Here is a 22,123-nt window from a genome sequence, read left to right on the forward strand (position 1 = left end):
GTCTGTGCTGTAGGTTTCTGTTTCAGGAACACTTGCACAGAAGCTCAGGAAGAACCACACAGCCACAGTATTAGAAAATATCCCAGTTTATTGCAGCATCTCAGTTCTGAGAGTTTTACAAAATAATGTATTTACAGGTAAGGAAGGGACTAACTTAGCTGGAGTGTGCTTTGCTGGGGCAGGAACAGACTACAGAGGAAAAAGAAAGAAAATCAGCACATTCACGAGTCACATTTTTCTTTACAAAAATAAGATAGGTGTAAGGCTGGTGTGCACAGCTGACTGGTGTTGTCCTTGTAGGGAGCACTCCAAGAAGAATTCAGTGCAGCCCTTGTGCTCTTCACAGTGATTCCAGAGGCACCTGGGGCTCAGCAGAAGCTGTATCAGCTCAGCTCAGTATGACGTTAAGGCACAATGCAGTGATGCCAATCACTCTGGGTCTCCACATGTGCCAGCAGCTCTGCCTGTGGCTTCTCTCATAGCAAGTGATAGTGTTTGAGCCCTGCCCATGGATTTCTTTGGGATGAGTGATGGCTTTGAGCTCTGCCTGTGGCTTCCCTCAGGGTGAGCAGTGGTGTTTCAGCCCAACATCTGTCTTTCAGGCCCCCAATCCTGGACTTGGCCAAGCCAGAAGCAGAGCTGGACAGAGGACAGAAGGAGGAGACCATGGTGTGGGACAAGGGAGGGATTCCAAAGGGAATCTCCCCAAAACTATGGTAAGACATCCATTACGGCTGAACACCAGAGAAAGGATATGGATGGCTGTTTGAAAACAAATGCACGACTTAGAATATATGCTGAAACCTTGTTTTTGAACTTGTCCAATAAAGTTTGCCTCTAAACACAAACTGTTTGTCTTTTTTTAATTAGATTTTTTAAAAATTTATTACTATATGCAATCTTGAATGATGGCTCATTCAGATTGTTCATGGGAGCTGAACTAGCTTACCCCCTCAAGGGAAACTTCTCCAAACACAGATTTCTCAGACTAAGGGCTAAACCCAACCATCAGCTCTGGTTGCACATGGAGTCCCAGGCGCTCACAGCGAGGTAGAGGGAGGGTTGAAGTTCACAGTAGAGGCTGTGCATGGCTGGCACTGCCAAGTGTCTTCAGCCAGCGCTGTCCAAGAGGTGTCCAGGCATGGATCCATCCTTAGAGGCCTGTGTGCTCCTGGATCCAGTCTCGCAGGCTCGTGAGCCGGCTGTACACCCCAGGTTTGTTCCTCTGGGCACAGCCGTCGCCCCAGCTCACCACGCCAGCCAGGAACATCCGACTACTGGGCTCCACACTGACCAGGGGCCCCCCAGAGTCTCCCTGCACAGAACCACACAGTCCCATAAGCACCAACCCCATAGATCACTCTCGTGCACAGTGGTAAAGTCACTCACAAAAACTGAGCAAGAAATGATCAGTAAATCCCTGTCTAAGTCAGCTGTCATTACAACTTATTGGCCATTCCCTGAAACAAATATTTAAGCATGGCAGTAAGAGCCACAGTGCCAGAACAAAGAGCTATAAAATACCAGTCAAGCAGCCTGGCTTGCTAACTAAGACTCTGAATAAAAGCCAGAAGTTGGAGTATGGCTGTATATCGTATCTGGTGAGAAGAAGTCTAAATCCTGTGGTTTTGGGCTGTAGTTTTTGAGTTGTAAGTCATGCATCGACATAACTTGCTGCTGGTGCCCATTGTAATCTGTTCATTTTCTGAATCCAGGAGAATTCCCACAGATTTGTTTTATGTTAAAAATGTAAATACAAGTGGAAGCAGATGAGCAAGGCTGAGCAAAGGACTGTCTCCCTGCCTAATAACCAATAACCAGCACTAAATCCAGGTGCTGCCTTACCTGGCAGGCATCCACACCACCGGTCAGGATCCCTACGCACATCATGCGTGGCGTCAGCTGGTCTGTCAGGAGCTGGTTACACACAGTCTGGTTGATGAGCCGGATCTCTGCCTTCTGCAGGATGGAGGCTCCTGTGCCTGCCAAGATGGAAGAGCATCCTAAGTAAAAATACACATTTTTAAACAGCTCCCCGTTTTTCCCTCAAGAAACACAGAAATCATAGACTTGTAGAATCTCAGAATGGTTTGAATTTGAAGAGAACTAAAGCCTGTCTTGTTCCATCCTGTGCCACAGGTAGGGACACTTTCCACTACACCAGGTTGCTCCAAGCCCTGTCCAATATGGCCCGGAATGCTTCCAGGGATGTGGCAGCCACAGCTTCTCCTGGCAACCTGTTTAAAATACATCAGTGCAGCACCAAATCACATGCCAGTGCTCACCTCCTTCTGCAGTTGCTCCCCATCCAGTCACCCACAGGTCCTTGCCCACAGGGAAGTTGTGGGTGGCATCGGGCAGGCAAATGGGCTGGACGACAGCCGTGAAGGTGACAGGGCTCTGCAGCTCCAGCACAGCAATGTCATAGTCATAGGTGTAGTCATTGAAGAAGGGGTGGGAGATGATGCGCTTGATTTTGCGGGTTTGCACATTGGGGCCACTCCGGTCACCTTGGTCAGTCAGCCCCAGGTAGGCTGTCCATAGGCTGGGGTCTGAATACCTGCATGGGGGCCATGAAACACAGGGTGAGACCTCATCTTGGAGACAGCACTGCTCACTACCTTAAACAATTTCCTTGAGGAATGCCTCTCAGAGCCAGTGTTGGAATATTGTGATTTTGGTCGCCACAATATAAGAATATTAAACTATTAGAGAGTTTCCAAAGAAGGGCAACGAAGATGGTGAAGGGCCTTGAGGGGAAGCCGTATAAGGAGCAGCTGAGAGCACTTGGTCTGTTCAGCCTGGAGACTGAGGGGAGATGTCATTGCAGTTAAAACTTCCTGTGTGAGGGAGAGAAGAGGGGTAAACTCTGATATCTGTTCTGTGGTGCCTAGTGACAGTACCAGAGGGAACAGCCTGAAACTGTGTCAGGGGAGGTTTAAGTTGGGTATCAGGAAAAGGCTCTTTTCTCTAGAGAGTGGTCAGGTACTGGAACAGACTCCCCAGAGCAGTGGCCACAGCATGAAGACTGACTGAGCTCAAGAAGCATTTGGATGATACTCTCGGGCACATGGTGTGACTCTTGGGGATGGTGCTGTGCAGGGACAGGAGCTGGACTCGGTGATCCTTGAGGGTTTCTTCTAACTCAGCTTATTCTGTGATTCTGTGAAATACCTGGAAGCACAGGGATATAAGGCCGATACCTGATGCCTTGCAGTGGCAGGAAGCAGTGTGCTGCTGACACCAGCCAGCTTGCTGACACCAGCGAGGCCCCACAGATGTGGCCCTGGCTCTTGACGTGCAGGCTGACCTGCCACGGCCACTCTCCCACGTCCGAGTTCTGCCCACCAACGATCCGCGACTTCCTGACATAGGAGCGGAGACCACAGTCTAGGGCAGAGAAGGAGAACGGGTTCTTGGTTTCTCCTGTTCCCATCCAACGCTTCCCCTCTGTTCCCTCCAGGACATCTGACAGCACAAATACCCTGTTTACACATGTCAGGAAGGGCTGATGTTCTCTGCACAGATGCTAAATTAGCTACAACCTTTACTGGCTAACTATGTAAAGGGGAGATAAGCCCCTGTATTACCCATCTAAGCCTTCCTGAATAACACAGACACCCCACAGGCCATTAAAGAATGTGGCTTGGATATTTCCAGATCAAGCTCCTGCACAGAAATACACAGGGGCTCTCTCTGCCACACTGGGGTGTTTCTCTGAGAGAGCCAGCCCAGAGTCCCATGTCTCCCCCATTCCTGAGGCACTCACTGCAGTTGTCCTCATCAGAATGGTCCTCACAGTCCTGCTCCCCGTCGCACTCGGGGTTCTGTTTGCTGATGCAGTGTCCACTGCGGCACTTGTACGTGTACTCCTTGCAGGGGACAGTGGTCTGGCCTGCTGCAGGCAGGATGGAGGCACAGGGGTTAGCCCCAGTTCTGGGGAGGTCACATCAAGTCCACCTCTTCTGATCAACCCCAGAGCATTTACACCCTATGCAAACACACACATGAGGGTGTCCAGCCCCAAGGAATTCCATCAGAGGCTGCGTTTGCTGGCAGTCACCCTCCAGCCGACCCTCACCTGTGCTGCAGCTGCCCTCATCGCTCCCGTCCCCACAGTTGTCCTTGCCATCACATTTCTGTGTGCTGGGGACACACTTCCCGTTGTCGCACTTGAAGCTGTCAGCTGAACAGCCTGGGGACAGAGAGCAGCTCCTGAGGGCTGGGCATGAATCCTGCAGCACCTCAGCACACGGCTGTGCCCAGCTCCCCTCCCCGAGACAAGTAAAGCCTCTGCAGCTCCAAAATACTGTGTCTCCAATCTCTTCTCCAAACTGCACACCACTACTCAGTTATTCAGCCCTTTCTATTCCTACACCTCTGCTCATCCTTCTTTCCTCTGAGCTCTCATTCATCTTTATCAGGTGAGCACTCATCATGCCTGGGCTTTTTTGCCTGCTAATTTCCAGCACGGCACTTCCCTCCACCCCACGAGCCTCCATTACCCTAGTCACCCCCTTTGTGCCTGCTTCAGCCCTCAGCCCTTTGTGCCCGCAGGAACAGCCTGCAGGGTGAGTCACTCACTGCACTGTAGCTCATCGCTGTTGTCGCCACAGTCGTTCACATTGTCACAGACCCAGAACCTGGGCTTGCACCAGCCATTCTGGCACTTGAACTGCTGCTCGGTACAGGCTGAAAGAGCAGAGTAAGAATCACATGATCATTTAGGTTGGAAAAGACCTCCAAGACCATCAAGTCCTACCTGAGACCAATCACCACCTTTGTCAACCAGACCAGAGCACTGAGTGCCATGTTCAGTCATTCCCTGGACACCTCTAGGGATGGGGACTCCCCTGGGAAGGCTGTTCTAATGCTAGAAATTAGGGGAGAGGCCTGCAAAGGCACCTGCGGAGTCACCAGCAACCCACCCACCGTGGCAGCTCTCCCAGTGGGTGTGCAAGCACTTGGGAACCCCAGAAACCAGCTCGGGACCGTGCATGTGTACATAAATACACTATACACTCAGTACATCACAGTATTTCCACTTCTCTGAAGAACAAAGCCATTTGGAGCTGTTGCGTCTGAGGTAGTGGAGGCTGAAGCTGACATCACAACAGCAGGACAGCCAGAGGCAATACTGAAGGAAAGCAATTGCTGCAAGCAGTGGGAAAGCACCTGAGAAACCAGGATCATGGGCCAGCAGCACATCCTTCCCCACAAAACTGCCCCTCCCAAACCAGGGCACCCCATCCTCTCTAATATACTGCAGACCCAGGACAATAACATTAACTATAGGACAGCTCTGCTAATCCAAGAGGAAAACCTGTTACATAAAGCAACTCCTGTGTGTCCCATGGGTTTTCCAGATGAGCTCTGCAAAGCCTGCACGGTTGGGTAATGAAATGTGTCCCTCCACTCAGCTCAGCCAAACCCACAACCAGCAGGATTACAGAGAAAAACACATTCCCAGCTGGAAGGAACTGGAAAGAGAGGGCGATGCCACTGGGAGAGGGCTGAATTAAGCAGGAGCCCACAGCTCTTAGGCTGAGAAGGGATCCCAAATTGTGCACCAGTCTGGAGGAGGGCGGCAGTGCTGGTTCCAGCCAGCACTGAGTCACATTACCCAGAACAAGCCTAACCACCCCAGGGCACCATGGCCTTTCCTTGCTGTGCCAAAGAGAAACCAAAGGCTGGACTTACTGCAGGACCTCTCATCACTGCCATCCACGCAGTCGAGCCACCCATCGCAGCGCATGCTCCTGTCGATGCAGCGGCCAGTATTGCAAGTGAACTTGCCAGGGCAGGCTGAGAGGGAGAAAGGGACAAAACCACACATGAGCCCTCTTGGTGTCCCCTCTACATCCCTTCTGCAGAGTTTCCTATGCCTGCAGAACACAACAGGAAGACCAGGAGATTTTCAGGAAAGCAAGGCATGCTGCTATGCCCCTGGAAAAGGCTGCTTCCCAGTTTACAGGGCAGTGTAAACACAGAGGAGGGACAGCTCTGCATCTCAGGCAAATCACTTCCCCCCCCGAGCCCCAGGGTTTCAACTCACGGTCATTGGAGTCGTAGGACAGGAACTCTGCAGAGAAGCCTGTGTCTGTGTAGGATTGGTCTGAGTGGAACCGGAGCTCGATTTTGTTGGTGGTACTGGCCACCACGAACTGGGAGCGCTCCCCACAGTATCTGCGGGGAGAGAGCAAAGAGGAGTCAAAGGGGTGGAGGTCAGCACCAAGGAAACCTTCTTCTATGCCTGGTCTCCCTCCACACTCGGGAAGCTGAGAGGGCAGGAGAGCAGGGAGCAGGTCTGATCCCAGCACAGACTGCTGGGACTCAGGATCCAAATTCTGCTGCTGCTGGCAGAAGTTTTGGGCCAGTTGTAAACACCAACTTATGACTTTAGGAATGACTGGGAACAAGTTCTTCCACATCCTTGCCTGCCCCATGATGTGTCTGATCTCAATACACTGGACTCATGCAGGATCCCATCTCACCATGGATCACGTACGTGAACAGCACTGCAGAGGCAAGTGCTGACTTTGAAACCCTCTCTCCGAGGCAGGGTCAGCTCTCTTGTCCAAAACACTGTGAAACAAGATTAATCACCTGCCTCTGAGATCCTAAGTTTTCTCTCTGGCCCAGCTTATATCAGGCTGGGGAATGCATCTAGAAATGCATCACAGGATATGAGTGCCCTGAGAATGGAGAGCTGCTCGTTCAAGCAAACCCACCCCAGATGTTCCTGCCTTCCCACACATGAGCTATGTGCTGTGATGCTCCACAGCATCTGAGGGGTGGTTCAGCTGCAGCACACCACAGAACCAAGTGTGGGACTCCCCACTCATCATGGGGCAGTCCTGGGCTGACGCAGCTGTGGGGTTTTCAGGGTTTCCTCCGAAAATGACTGCCGTGGGTGTCCCAAACAGAGAAGTCCAGTTAAGCACAACCTGTCCGGGCCCCTCAGGCAGGCTCCAGGGCTGCAGGCAATCTTAGCAAGCTCAGCTCTTAAGTGAGATCAGCTCTTTAGTGATTTTCAGCTCTTTTGCTTGCTAAGTGCCTTTGGCAGATGCAGGGAGAGAGAGAAGAAGCTCTGTGTGAGATTCCACAGAGATGTCTTTGTTGGCATCTTCTGCAAAGGGTCTCAGTGACAGCTCTTCTGCCGAATTGGGCAAAAGTAGGGGTTTATATAGGGTACAGGAGTTTTAGGAAACAGTCCAATAGTAAGGGTTGAGGCAAAAGTGACCTATAGTCTTACAGAGAGATAACAAGGGTCTGAAGGAGGAAGAGGGGCTTCTTTTGGTCCAGTCATCATGACTAAGCATTTCCTATCTTAGGCTGCTGACCGCCAGGGAGGCCTTGCAGGTCCTGTGCCTGCTACACTGGGCACCCTCCTGCCTCCTCCCAGCCCTCAGAGCACCAGCACACTTGTTTCCACAGCAGATTAAGGAAAGCACAAGCTAGTGTGTAACTAAATGAAGCCACTCCATGGGTTCAGCCACCCAACACCCACCTTGTGCCGTTGATCTGCACATAGTCTTTGGTGCAGGAGGTGACTGGGATCCCAGGCTCCAGCACAAAGAACATGTTGAAACGCACCTTCACATTCTTTATAGAGGGAACCTACAAAAGTATGCACATCACTGGGCTGTTCCTTTCTAGAGCAAGAAAAAAGGAATAGTTTCACAGGAAGAAGGTTGTGCTTGGGGGAGGACAGAAGATAACTAAAAAGGGGAAATCAGTTTTCCAGCAGGATAAGAAACAGCTTCATAAAAGTCAGAGTCACCCTGGCTCCAGAATCCCCAGTGGAACAGGCATACAGAGGGGTGGTCAACAGCCAGTAACTGGCATGTCCCAAAGCCCACATTCTCATACTTCTTGTGTGAAGTTACAGGATTTTTCATGGTCTTCTGTGGGGTTCAGGCCTCTTGCAACCTTCTTCTGCCTTTGCCTCCAGTTCCTAAAGGCTCCCTCAGTCATGCCAGACTTGGAGCCTCTGGGCCCCAGATGCTGTGAGCTCCCTTGCACCGTGTCCTGTATGACCAGGGTCATTTGACAGACTTGTTAAGGGAAAGAGAGGGCCCATCTCACCTCAATGTTCCAGACACAGTCCATGTCTGGGGGGTAGTGTGCTGGGTAATAGGGAGTTGTGAAGGTGCCACTGTCTCCCTTCAGGGTCTCACCACAGGCTAAAAACAAACAGGAAGGTAATAACAAATTAGAGATTTAGATGTGGCTTTTCCAAGCCTCAGCAGGCTGTCATTGGAGGCAGTGGCAACAGTCTCTAACATGGTTAAGTCACTCTCTGGAGAGAGCAGCTTTGCTCCAAGGCTTGAGAGAACCCAGGAGATCAATTAGGTGCTTCCATCAATCTGCACATCTAATCCAATATAATTCTCATTTTTGCCTCCTTGGGGAACATCCTTACTGCAGTCAAGAACACCGTAGGCAAGGCAAGCACCTGCTTCCAGGTGCTCCAGCCCTGGAAACATCCCTGACAAACTGACCCCAGCCACAGCCACCTCCCTGTTCAGCTGCCCATGGCAGGGAGACATGGGGAAACAGGCCAAGGCCTCTGCTCACCTTTCATCTTTGGGAGCTGGAAGAACTCAGCCTTAAAGCCAGGGAATCGTCCCTCCTTGTTGGTAACCAATGTGACTAGCATGACGTTCTGGGAGGAGAGGAAGGTCAGGTTGTAGGATGGGGCATAATTCCCACAAAGCCTAGGAAGCAAAGGACAGAATTCGTAAGGCACTACTGCACAGGGAGCCTCAAGCAGCACATCTCAGCTCTGAGCAGGAGCAGGAGATCTCAGGATCACCCTGGACTTGGTGCCATACAGGAACACCCACCTGACCAAGGCGTGGGGCTCCACGGGGCTCAGAGAGTCGTACACCTTGATGTAGTCACTGTCATCTCTACATGGCTCCAGCTCCAAGGTCTTGAAGGTGAGACTGATGCTGGAACTGGCATCTGCCCTCAATGCCCAGTAGCAGAGGGCATTGTTAGGGTATGGGCTGTTGGGGAAGCCTGGCGTGGTGAAACTGGTGACCTCCCCTTCCTTGGCATGAAGGGAGAACATGCAGCTGTCTGCCCAGAGAGTAGAGAACAGTTAACAAGGCAAAGAAGCCTTGCCCTGCCTTTCCCTGGGATGCACAGAATAATTCCGGCAGGCTATCCCAGGGCAGATGGCTCTTCCTGGATAACAGCAAGGCCTATGCCACAGTCTGTCCAACCCCAAACCAGCTCTAAGAATCACACTGGGGTCTGCCTTGCATGCAGAGAACCTCTCTCCAGACCCTTCCCCATCCTGCAAGAGAAACACCACCCTAAAGAGACCACTTAGATGGAAGAACTGTACTTACTGTCTCGGGCAGAGTGAGCTATGCTGGGGTCCACAGCTGCAGGAAAAAACAGAGCTGACATCACCCTTTGGGCTATGGGAAATCCCTGGTCACAAAGCCGAGGTTGTTCCTCAGACTGTCATTGATCTGGCCTCACTTGTGGAACTTCTCCCTGCAAACTGGCAGGAGAGCTCTTTCCTGGCCTCTGGGAGCTGAGGGAGCAAACTTTCCCTCTGCAGAGGGAGAACTCATCCTTGTCTCTCTTCCCTGGGCTCAGAGGAGAACACAGAGCATTTCAGCAAAGGGGATACAGGTCTGTGCAGCCCCCTTTAGGCTGTACATCCCGTTAAGCTGTGCTGTGACATCCAGGTCCTTACACCACCCTCAGGGCTGGCTTTCTCATGAGAGGGCTGTGACCAGCACCTTCTCCTTCCAGAGAAATATCCCACCTGATCCCATGCAGAGGCCCAGGGACAGCGAGACCAATACTCACGGAAAGCAATGACTGACTCCACCTTCAGCATGGGGTTTCTCAGGCGGGGGTTCCACCTCTGCACCAGGCTCTGCTTGTCAGCCATCGCCCTGTCCAGGCTCTCTTCCCGGTATTTGGGCACAAGGAATTCTGACCAGTAGTAGGCAATGACACTGCCTTCACTGTGGAAAGGGTAATTGTGGGATAAGGGCAAGGACAGACATAGGAGGACTCAAATACCACTAGAAGAAGGGGCCAGACTACTTGATTAGCCAGTTTTGGAGCCTGGCCACAGGGAAGGGAGAGTTTTATGACAAGTTAAGCAAACAGCAAAGGCTCCTGCCAGCCTGAGCAGTCTCTCTCAATGCTGCCAGGCACCACCCACTACAGTTCACTGCACCACACCTTGATTTTTCCCAAGACATCTGGCAGAAAACAAAATGCATTTTCAGGTCACTTTTTACTGCTCACCCTTTCCTGTGTCATTCAGGGTGATTACTGGGGTACTTCTATCCCAGCATCCTGGGAAGGACGGTAAATGGCTGATGTGATATCCTGGCATCCTAGATGGGGCTCAGGCAGTGCCTAACACTCACCTGAAGGCAGTGATTACTGTCTCCTTGTGGTAAGGACCAATATCAGCATGATTCTTGTAGATCTCCTCCACCTGAAAGGGTTAAAAAGAGGTGTTCAGCGTGTCTAGAAGTGAGGAAAAGGGAAAGGCTGAAGATAGACAGAGCTTCAAGCCTGCAAAGGAAAACCAGGGCACATACCTGGCATCCCTGTGTGCAGGAATCTGCAGAGCCAAAGAAAGAAAGAAGGAGAGTTGAGAGCCCCAGAAGAGCACAGAGATGCCCATCACAGCCTGTTCTGACTCAGCTCACCCACTCTTCCCTGGGGAAAATGAATCCCCAAGTCTGAGGGAAGAGGCACAGCTTCAGCCTCTTTTAGACACCCTTTTACCTCAGGTCCTGGCCCTGACTCATCCAGTGATTCTGGGACGTGCCCTGGCAGCTCCTATGGCACTGGGAGATGCCATGGCACTGGGCTGGAGCTGGGATGTCAAGATCCAGCTCCAAAGAAGGTCCCCGCTCCCAGCCAGTGTGACACAGTGAGCAGGTAAAGCTCCAAGGAATCTTACATGGCATATCCCCATGGCCATGGGGCAAGAGGAAAATTCCTTGCTTGTAGAAGGAGGGAGGCAAGAAATCTCTTACCGTGCTCTTCACCTTCTTGGCCAGCATACTGAACTCTGGAGAGCTGGAGTTCTCATAGGCATCCAGGAATTCCCAGTTCAGAACCCGCAAGTGGCCATTGAAAACCTTCTGGACAGGTGTGTTCCTATCTGGAAGAGAACAGCTCAGGGTCAGGAAGGGCAGTCAGAGCTGGGACTGGTGTCACAGCAGATCCCCAGTGACAGCAATTGGGGCAGGGAGGTGGAAATGGTGTCTCCAGAGCTTGAGAGGGCACATGTGAGCAACACCAGGTAACAAAGCTTTTCCATGCGGACGGATACGCTCCCAGGGTGTTACCCTACATGTCACCACCCACCAGACGTCACACTCACATTTGAAGTGCCAAAACAGGAGGCCAGTGGTGAGGGAGACAAGCAGAAAAACAATGATCAGGACAGTGATGACCACCTGCCGCCTTGGGCCGCGCTTTTCCATCTTCTTGGAGTTCATGGCAGGGAGGAACTCCACCCCTTCATCCAGGTTGTTCATGTCCTGGGAGAGGAGGGAAGGCAGGACAGTGAGAAAGCTGTTCTCAAAGCCTGGCTTGGGGAGGTTCAGCCACAGAGCAGCCTGAAGCAGGTTTGGAGACAAGGAATGCAGCAGCACTGAGGGCAAACCTCAGTGCTGGCAGCTCCACAGCCATGGCAGGACAAACCCTGAAGGTTTTTTCTTTGCTTTTCTGCACACACCTAATTCCTTTCTGCGCCTAATATAAGGTCATGACTTCAAGCACACTTAGGGGCAAGTCCACACACCCTCCTGTGACCATGGCAGGTCACAAGCCCACAAGCTCCAAGATCTGCCTCAGCAGATGAAACTGCAGAGAAAAATTCACCCCCACAAAGTGCTCGCTGTGTGCAGGTGTGTCACCCAGAGCTCATGGGGCACAGCATGCTATAAATAGCATTTCCCTAATAGAAGAAATCAAGCTGCTTCCTTCCTTTACAGCTTTTTCACAGCTCTCTGTCATGCCTCCTGAGCCAGCAGCACTCCTGTGTTTCTGCTTAGAATCTCTCATCCAGCACAAATACTTGTTAAAAGAAATAAACCAAAAAATTAAAAGAACACACAAAACATCCCCACAACCCACAAGCAGCCATGCTCCTGGGACAAGACGTGGAAGAGAGGAACGAGGAATGACACAGCTCTTGCTGTCATCATAATGGGCTGAGTGAGGAAGTGGAAGATGTGTTGAAGCATCAAGCTCTATATCAGCTGTAAAACCATTGGTATCCTAAGGTTTCAGTTTCTCACACCTTCTGTTCTGTTCCTCCATCCTTGCCCTGCTTCTGTACCTCTCACGTGGGGGGGAGGGGGGGGGGGAAGGTTTGGACAGCTGCAGACTCAGATGTTTTCCAAGGATCCCACACAGCATCCTTGGTACTGTTGGACATCATGGGGACCCAGATCCACGCCTACCCTGGCACCTCCTCTCCTGCCAGTACTGGCAGTGGTGTGGCCAGAGCTCACCACATCTGCTTCCGATCTGTGCCTCCCTTGGGAAGGAAGGGCTCTGCACGTGCTGCAATGGCCCAAAACAGGAGGATCCTTCACCTTTCTGCTCACCACCTTCCCATTTTCTCCTTAGTAGGCATTCAGCAGCTTCCTGGGCTCTGGAACCTCAGCATGGACACCACAGCACAAAGTGCCGACTCACACAAATCCGCGGCATTTCCACGTGCCCCGTGCTCCAGAAGGGTAAAGCTGTCTCCACAAACACAGGGTCAGACTCTGCCTGTCCTCTCTCAGCCCAGGGCTCACACAAACCCACTCCAACAGCTTGGGTTAATATGAAGCAAATGTCACAAGCCCCTAAATTAAGGAAAAATATGTACAAGGGGGATATAGCTTGATAGAACACAAGGGAATGGCTTTGAAATGAAAAGATAGCAGGGTTTGACAGGATACTGAAAAAAAAATTCTTCCCTCTGAGGGTGGTGAGGCCTTGGCATAGGTTGCCCAGAGAACCTGTGGCTGCCTCATCCCTGGCAATGTCCAAGGCCAGACTGGACAGGGCTTGGAGCAGCCTGGTCTAGTGGAAGGTGTCCCTGCCCATGGCAGGGGGGTGGGTCTGGATGGGCTTTAAGGTCCCTTCCAATCCAAACCACTCTGGGATTCTATGAAAAACAACTAGCAAAGGGGATCCTGCTAACATAGGGATCTCTGAGCCTGCTGTACAGACAAAAGGAAAAAGCCATCTTTACTGCATTTCCTCACTGAACTTCCAGTAGGTACTTCATCTTATCTTTCCTCAGCCTTGCCTGACAGGAAAGCCCAGCTCCCATTCCCCCACTTCTTTTGCCCTTTTCTTCACCCAATGCCTGTGCTCTCCTCCCACCCTCCACACCCCACTACAGCCTCTCCTCCTTGCGGTATTTGCCCAGGGCCCTTCAGAACAGAAAGGGAAGTGGCAGGCACCTTACTCCGAGTTTTTGTCAAGGACTCTGTAAGTTTAATCCTCTGCAAACACCAGAAGACCACCAAGACCAGAGCAACTCACCAGTTTTTATATCACCTGCTCTCAGAATCCTCTCAGTTTATCATTTGGCGGTTCAGGGAAGGAGCCTTTGTTCATTTTTGAGTTTTACTGCCTAAGGCTAGACAGAAAGAACTGTTTCCATCCCCAAAATCCACCCACCTCCAAAATAAAGAGCCCTAGCAGGGCTGCAGAGGACAATCCCATGGGGAATGCTCTGAATTCTGTTTGGCTTCTGATCATACAGGAAAAGCTTGAAAATATAACCCAAGGAAACTTTGAAACAGATGGCACACAAAATAAAGCTTAAACACACAGAGACATCCTAAATCAAGAAATTCTTCAAAGTCAAGACTGCCTGGAATTTGACACACTGTCTTCCAAACTAGCTCCTACCAGTTTTCCAATCATGAAATAAATCCCCCCAAAACCTGGTAAAGAGAAGAAACTGGCCACAAAACATGCAAACACATCCTCTCTCCCTCCACAGGGCTGCTCACGATGCAGAGCCTTCTCAGGACTTCAAAACATTGCTGCTGTTGGCAGGAAACAAAGCATTTCACTCTTTATTAACATCTGCAGGAGTCTATGGCAAGAAGACATTCTCAGGCACTTAAATGATCTATCAGTTTCCGCAGACTTCCTGGAGCCAGCGAGGAAGAACTGCAAAGAAAACCAATTTTCCACAAGAAAACTCTTCAGCTGCGGGGACTTCAGCCCTCTGCAGAATTCATACACTTCCGTTTCACCAAACTGCCGGGAAAAAATAAGAATCAGCAGCAAGCAGAAGCTCCTGCTGTATGACACTGCACAACAATGTGGCTGATGCATTTTAACATCCCCTTTAAGCTAAAGATTGTGTCCTTGCAGACAGAAAACTCTCTCAGTGAGAAAATCATTGCTGTGATTAAATCAGAAGGCAAACAGAGCCCTCCTCTGCCTCCAGCACATACAGGCAAATGCACTGCTCCTGGGAGCAAGGAAATTAGACAGGAAAACTCACCATGCGCTCTTTCTTTAGGCAATTTCTCTGCTTTCCTTGGAAAAAAAAATAGTATGAAAAAGCTAAACATGTGAGTTTACAGTGTGCCCTCGTCCGTTTTTTCTTGCGCCAAAGCTGAGCCAGCAGCAACACAGGAGAAGTGATAGGAGTGCAGGGACTTCTGGGAAGGTTACTTTTGTTTTTCCTCCAGTACAAGGTGCACAAGCAGCCACTGACACTGTTACTTGCCAGAAGTTATGCCGCGACTACAAGCAGATAGGAGGGTAGAGAGGAGCTGAACACGTACTGGCCTCACCTTGTCCATGGTCCCTCCAGAAACCATCTCTAGCCCCAAGTGACTCAAGGTCTGACTGTCTCACTGTCTCACCCTTCTCAAGGAAACTGCTCCAATAAACATTATTAACAGAAAACCTCCCTTGATATTCTCTCTGCCTTAGTCACTGCAGCAGTTACTTCCTTCTGCTCCTCCTCACTCAGTCCTTGCCAGTATGGCCAGGCTCCCCACACAGGGAGTGTGACCCACACTGGTCACAGCATCAGCTGTGGCAGCAAAACCAATCCAGGGAAAAGTTCAGACAGGCACTGCCCCAGCTCTCTCATGACTCAGTTTCCCCTGGAGTACCAACTCCATGAAGAAACTTCGAAAAGAAGTGCACATAGATGAATTTATAGAGCACTTGGAGGGCTCCTGCTCCTCTGCACAGCATTTGAGCTCAGTCCTGGGGAGAGCAGACCTCCCACTCCTCCTTCTCTAAGCCACACAATGTATTTTTAGACAGTGACTGTGCTCTGTCCAACTGGACAAACCAGATGCAGAAGTGACTAATTCTGTCAGCAGGAAATTCAGCAGGCACAAGGGGGTGGTGGGAACCAGCTCTGCACTGGAGATCTTACGGGAAAGCAGAGAGATTCTCCTGCAGTGGGGGATCATGGAAAGGCTGGGATATGCTATGGAATATGGCTCTCCAGCATGATGTGTGCAAAGCAGGGGTCCCACTGGAATCAGCATCCCCCGTAGAGGCTGGTTTCTGCCTTTTTGGCACTCCCAGATGGTGATGTGTCCCAGGCACCAAACCCCTTACTGTTCCTCTCTCCTCATAAACAGCTGTTCAATCTCTCCCTGAGTTTCTGCATCTGTTTACAGGATTCTGACCCACAGAAGGACTGGGCTCCTGGCCATTAGTTTCACCCGTCCTTTATGAACACCAGATAATTTTGTTCATCCAGCACCAGACATGAGATTTACCTACTTCTCTCAACTTTCCCAACTCCAGACTCTGCAGGTCTGCCACAGGACTGCTCAGGGCCAAATCTGCCCAGATCATAGAAGGTAAGAAGAGCAGGTGTGCAACCAAATAAAATCTCACAGCAAAAAAAGATCACTGTCTGACACCATGTACACAACCAAGAAAAGGAACCCATAAAATGCCAGGCTGGAGGAGGCATAGGGAGGTCAGAGATGAAGCAGAGTCATTGGACAGCATGGTTAGACTCTTGAGGGTAATTACAACTTGCAGATCCCAGCCTGTGTATCCAAGAGGCAATTCCCACCTCCCCTTTTTTAGCCACACCTGCCTCGGGTGGTGTTCAATAAAAACTAAAACAAATACCACATGAGAAACCAGAGGAATGAAACCTGTCGACTGGGCCACAGTCTCAGGACATAGCCAGCAAGCCAGTTCAGAGCTCAGGAGACCAACACGGTGGGCTTGTGCAGCAAAAAGAGCCAGAAAAGTTGTATTTTCAAAAGCTGAAAATTCCTGGATCATGTTGAAAGCTCACACCAGCTTTGTGGGGCTGGTATGAGGGAAAACAGTCTGTTACCCATCGGAAAAAGTAAAACAAATGTAAACAGCATGTGCAACTCACTTCTCCCAAGTAGCTCAAGTACAGCTACACCATCCTTAAATCAACTCCTGCACCAACTCTTGCTGCAAACCCAAATAACTCCTCTGGAAAAAGATCTGATAAGAATCATCTTCTCACTTCTCACTCTTGATAAGAAATATATAGAAACAGCACACATGGGAAGTGAAGTTTACATAAGGTGTATTCATGCTGTGCTGCCCCACCACAGGCAGCAAAGCACTGAAGAAACTTTGCCAGTGCATTAGTTTTTGTCTTCAGTTCTGTATTAAGGGCAATGAAGCTATAAAATTATGACATCAAAACTAGAAAGGGAATATGGGGCAAGAGCTCAAGGACAGAGTCCTCCAGACTGTGCACCTTCCAGGCGCAGAGGGCAGGTGCAATAGTGAAAGATACAAGTCACACACACCTATTTCACATACCAAGTTTGAGCTTAACCCTCTACAGCAGATTGTCCTGTCACCACCCTGAGTCATATGAGAAAACAAATTCCTTTAGGTTTATTATAGAAGAAACTAATGTTAATGTTTGCAGAGATAGCAAAGGCTTGGCTTGCTGTGCCATCCAGGCTGATCGGTGCAGCTCTGTCCTGCATCACAGCAGCTCAGAAAAAGCTACCATGCTTCTGTTTTTCTGTGGTTTTACGCTTAAATCTTAGCAACTCTTGGGGAGAAGCTGGGAATAAAGGTACTCTACAGCCCTGATCTGTGTACCTAGGGGCCATGAAATTCCTCCTTGCAACACACTGATGTCCCAAGAGCAGCAGAGAAACATGCCACAGATGCAAACAGCTCATTTAAATCACTTGTATGTCTTTCCTGGTACAGACAGAACTGTCTGGAAAACAGAACTGCCTCCAGCAGCTTAACCAAAGCAGCCGAGCCCCAGACCTCAACCTCCACAATCCTTGTGACACTTTACTCATTCCTGAAGTTCTGAGGTGGATCAGGATCATGGGTCTCCGATGTTTGAAGCCAACAGCAAGGAAAACATGAGCACCTCCAACCAGGAAATCCTCTGTCTGCCAAACCCATCCCTGTTGGCTGCTCCCTCCCCATCCCAGCCCATGACCCAGATATTGCAGGGCATATTATTTCCCAGTCTGTCCCCAGCGGCCTTTGGATGGAAATGATACATTCTACCCTGGGCAAGGGGAGAACCTTTGTCCTGATACCTTCCCCACAGCCAGGCCCTAAAAACACTCTCGCTGCTCCCTCAAGGGTTTTACAGAGTGATCTTTCGTTTGCTGAGCAAAGGTCTGGCCTCAGCCCTTTTCTCACTGTGTCTTCCTTATCCCTGTTTGCTTTTGGCACCAACAGCAGCCAAACTGGCCCAAGCAGCAGCTCACCTGCCAGCCACTACCCCAAGGAAACACTCTGCACCTTTCCAAGGAAGAGCAGCAGCTTCTCCTCAGCCCAAGAACTACAGCAGCTCCTTTACCAGCACAGGAGGAGACACAAGATGTTGCAAAACCACTAATTTCCTCCACTCTCATGTTTATAAGGGGCCAAGTCCAACAACAGTCCATGTGTGACAAAATCCTTGGGTTGTTTCCTGCCAGGAGGGCAAGTACTGTCTTCAGGGAAGCTGCTCTGGATCAGATCAGTCCCTCTTAAACTGACACAGGGGGAAAACTGATCCAGAACCAGGGAAGGGACCCGCTTGAGCCCTCAGTCCTGCATAAAGACAAATCAGAGCACAAAGCTACCTTCTGCCAGGAGAACAAGACAGGCAGGGAAGATCGTGTCCCACAGGTGCCACCCCAGCCTGGCCAGGGACAAGGAGCTTGAGCTGAACTGCTTCAGTGAGAGCATCTCCTTCCCACTCCCAGTCATGGCACACAACCGGACAGTGGGATAGGAGGCAAGGGAAAATTTCTTGCTGCAGGCCAGCTTTTTGATCAGTGCCAGAACCAGCAGCTCCTATGTTGCTGTGAGATAATAACTACTAAAACCAGGCCTCAGAGACAGACACCACACAGCCTGCAGGTAGGGTGGGAAATGCTGCTGTCCTGCTTTAACCCGAAGCCCTGGGTTTGGAACAGCTCTGTGGCACAGAACAGGCTCTGGAGGTGCAACCCAAACTCAGCCATCCCTGCCCGACCCTCAGCCAGGAAGATCTACAAAAGAAGCTCACTCAGGTCTCAGAACACGCGGATTATGCAGTGGTTAATTAATGAAGCCCCACAGCCCTCCCTTTACGACGCTTGAACAGGTTTAGTTGGATCTGTTGCTAAACAACCCAGAGCCAGGCTCTGCACATAGCTTGCTAGCATGGACTTTACCTTTACTCACAACCCCACTGCCCTTAGCTTAAGCTGAAACCAAAACCCCTGGAGCAACGGCAGCACCAACACCGAGGAGATCCAAAGCCGGCACTGACAGGTGATCTCCACTCCCCCAAAGCTGGTTTTTTTCTGCTCAGCTGAGCTCAGCAACGTTCCCCAAACAAATTCTCCTGACCTTACCCAAGGGTGAGCTGGAATCCCCCCTTCCTGAGGGATCCAGAGCAGCCCTGAACCCACCAGGCTCGAAGGAACCAGACGAGCAGAGGACGAGCCATCTCGGCCAAAGGCTGGCAGGTGTTCTGGGAGCTCCCCTGCCCAGGTGTGCCCTCACCTGCAGCTGGGTGCTGTACCGCACGCCGGCACCGTTGGCCGGGGGGCCTCGCTCCATGGCCAGGGCAGTGCCGCGCGGCTCAGGCCGCCACGGCGCGGTGGCTCCGGCCTGGGCACCGCGCCCAGCTCCTCCTCCCTGCGCTCCTGGCAGGTGCGGGCAGCCGGAAACACCCCGCAGGTGCTGTGCCGCTCCCGCCTCTCCTCTCCACAGAAATACGGGAAAACACCGTGCCCAAAAGCCCCATCAGCTCTGCAACATCCAAGAGATCCTTCAGCTACAAGCTTTGCTTTAGCAAATGAAACCAGAAAAATCTTGTCTTCTAAGAGAAGCTGCCCTGCACTCGGTAGGAGGGCTGGCTGGCATGCAGAGATGCACAGTTTCTAAAGAAAAGCTTTGTGTATCCAGGGTCTCATCCCTCCTCAGGTGACAACATTATCATGCTATGAAACCCTGCTGCAAAGAGGGCACTCAGCACGAACAGACAGTTTACCCCAGGGACAAGCCTCATGCTCCCAAAAACATTTGGTACACTCATAAGCAAAATATTACCTTTCCTCAGCCTGAAATCTGCCCTCAGCAAGACTACATCACTGTAGGAATGAGCTTTCTCTTGGCTAACAGAGACCAGATGCAACAGGAACAACACAGCAGTGCTGCAGAAACTGCGTGTGCACCCAAATGTGGTACTCAGGGGATGCTCACATAGCAACAGCCCTTGGGGCCTGTGTGGTTTAATATTAAACAGAGAGAGAAGGGAGGAACTGGGGTTCTGAGAACACTCTAATGCAGGTTTAAAAGAATTTGTAACACTGAAAGCTGCATTCAGTCTTACTTCACCATTTACCCTTTCTTGAAACGATGATTCATACACACACATTCCAATATTTAGGTTTCTCACATTCAAGAGCAAGTCAGGATTAAAACAGCTAGATCAAACTCACTCTTTCACATAAAAGTTCTTCCTTTCTCCATCTTACGTGTGCCAATCCGTATGAATATGCAATATGCCCATTCGAAGTTGAACTGGCCACCCCACCGCTGAGCCACACCTTTTTACACCAATTGCATCCTGCCCTGAAACTGAATTTTTTAAACACTTGAACACTTAAAACTGCCCAGAACTCTTGTTCTGGTACAACAAGAGTTGCTGATCACACGCAGAAAATACCTTGCTGAGTCTCCTTTGTTTCCCCTTGCTCTACATGGTCACCTGCGGAGGAGAAGTTTTGCAGGCTTTTTGCAGATGTTTTTTTTTTTTTGGGAAAAAATAGAGACGGAGTGAGGTCTCCGAGCCTGCTATGATGTAGAAACACATAAACCACTGCCTTCCCTGCCCCCTCAGCAGCTGCCAGAATTCCACCCACCGCAGAACACGGCACAGGAGGCAGCATCCCCGAATTTAAGGTACTCCTTTTGAAAAGGTGCCGTGTTAGTCAGGCTGCTGATGTCAGGAGCTCTCAGCGCTCCCGCTGATGCCCAGCCCTGCCCAGCCCTGTTTTTACAGCCACTCCCTTACCTGCCTGGCTGCAGCCTGTCTTAACACCCCCGTGAAACAGCATATTTTGGGTACAAAGCAGCTGCTCCCAGCTGAACTACTGCTCCTACATTCTACACATTCTTCCTGTTTGGCGCATCCACTGATCTCCTCCAGGCTGATGGCAGGCAAACACCCGTGCATCAGGGATGTAGATGATGAGGGCAAAATGTGGAGATCCGCAATCCCTGGTTCGACACAGAGCTGTGAATGCTCACTGTTTCCTGCCATTCAAGCCACTGACATTTTACAAACTAATTCACGAGCCCTCTTTGAACAAGGGGACACAGTCACCGTGGGGAAAGCCAGCAAGCAATATATGTGCAAAATGTAAATATTATATAGCTGGGAGGTGGCTAGTTCGAGGCCTCAATACCAGGATTCCCGTTTTTCTGTTGCTGGAGCACAGGGATTTCCGTCGTGGCTATGCTGCAGCCATTACCGAGTCACCGTGGAGGGAGCAGGTCCCCTCCTGGGCAGTGTACAGCCCCAAACATACAATAACAATTCCCAACCTGTCTGCCACGTGCTTTTTTTGGTGAGAGACTTCCATGTAGGACTGAAAGATGCTGAGCCCAGCCGAAGCACGGTGAAAACGCAATAAAGCATAAAGTTCAAGGCACTCACCTGCATGCAGTGGCAGCAGCCACCCGCAAAGCTTCTGTTTGCTCCCGCTAGAACCAGTTTATCCAATAAAAGCTGTCACCTCCTCCTCCTCGCGTTGTCTCAGTGTAGCCACAACAGCATCTTGAGAACAGAGCCGAGTTTTGGGAGGAAGGCGAGCCCTGAAATCTGAGAACCAAGTCCGGCTTGGTCAGAATCTGTGCGAGTTGCAGGAGCTAAATCACCCTGAGCTCGAACCCCAGATAAGGATCAGCTGCAGGAGCAGCAAACACTGTCGGGGCAGGCAGGATCCTTCTGCATCAGCTCCCAGCCCTGGGAACACCATGCACGTGAAAGAAGGGAAGAACTGCTTACAGAAGGAATGAAGGCCGGCTGCCTGCGGGGGAGGAGTCTTCTGGTGAAGGCAGTTGCCAGGAATTCTAGCAAAGGAGCACCATCCATCCACACCAGCGACGGGCCGGATTCAGTCAGGGACAAAGGCTTTTCCTTCCCGTAGTATGGCTCTAGGATTGTACTCTCAGCGCGACTCCAAAATTCAAATTTCAGCGACAGTGCCCTCCCACCCAGATTCCTGCCAGGCAACCCTGAAACCACCCCATCTCACAGCTCAATCCGGTCCGGCAACTTCTAAAGCATTACAAAAGACTGGGAGAGAGATAAAACTCACAGGGTGTCCTGTTACTTTGCATTCCAAAGAGTAAATAAAAGGCTGATTCAGTGGGAGGAGAGGAGAACGTCATCCAGCAGCGCTGTGCTTTCCGGCTGAACAGGCAGCCCCCAGAGCAAAGGCTGGGGACCGCTGGGGATGGGCACAGCCACCTTGGGCTAATCCAGCCTCTCTATCTGCAACGCAAGAGAATAATTACTGACTGTGGAGAATGGGAGCTGGAAAAGTGTAGTGAGTTGCCCTCAACTAGCTACATACTGCTCTGGGGCAGAACAGGGAGGTGG

At 50.8% G+C, this 22,123-nt stretch overlaps 1 protein-coding gene and 1 long non-coding RNA gene across 8 annotated transcripts in view; one reads left to right on the forward strand and one right to left on the reverse strand.

Annotated features, from left to right (window-relative positions):
- LOC143695639 (uncharacterized) overlaps positions 1-848 on the forward strand; it is a 36,197-nt gene extending 35,349 nt beyond the window's left edge. Inside the window, exon 4 of the long non-coding RNA XR_013185036.1 lies at positions 603-848. This is a non-coding gene — a long non-coding RNA (uncharacterized LOC143695639). The remainder of the gene's footprint in view (positions 1-602) is intronic.
- Positions 71-21,880, reverse strand: ST14 (ST14 transmembrane serine protease matriptase). 7 transcript variants are annotated; one of them, XM_077189944.1, is made up of 20 exons: positions 21,840-21,880; positions 21,176-21,340; positions 11,381-11,540; positions 11,031-11,158; positions 10,410-10,480; positions 9,835-9,995; positions 9,363-9,398; positions 8,850-9,087; positions 8,581-8,720; positions 8,089-8,186; positions 7,511-7,620; positions 6,056-6,186; positions 5,701-5,805; positions 4,585-4,692; positions 4,082-4,195; positions 3,770-3,898; positions 3,204-3,390; positions 2,286-2,560; positions 1,846-1,982; positions 71-1,315 (listed from the first exon to the last, which is right to left on the reverse strand). In XM_077189944.1, exons 2-20 carry the CDS (start codon positions 21,179-21,181, stop codon positions 1,154-1,156), a joined length of 2,496 nt encoding a protein of 831 aa, XP_077046059.1. In that variant the 5' UTR covers positions 21,182-21,340; positions 21,840-21,880; the 3' UTR covers positions 71-1,153. The 7 variants fall into 7 exon arrangements, with proteins under 7 accessions (XP_077046059.1, XP_077046061.1, XP_054503352.1 ...); XM_077189946.1 differs by lacking the exon at positions 21,840-21,880 and having other exon boundaries at positions 11,457-11,540; positions 21,176-21,517; XM_054647377.2 differs by lacking the exon at positions 21,840-21,880 and having other exon boundaries at positions 21,176-21,517.
- Positions 21,881-22,123: the final 243 nt, after the last annotated feature.

This window comes from Agelaius phoeniceus, chromosome 23 (assembly GCF_051311805.1).
Source record: "Agelaius phoeniceus isolate bAgePho1 chromosome 23, bAgePho1.hap1, whole genome shotgun sequence".
NCBI classification, from domain to species: Eukaryota; Metazoa; Chordata; class Aves; order Passeriformes; family Icteridae; genus Agelaius; species Agelaius phoeniceus.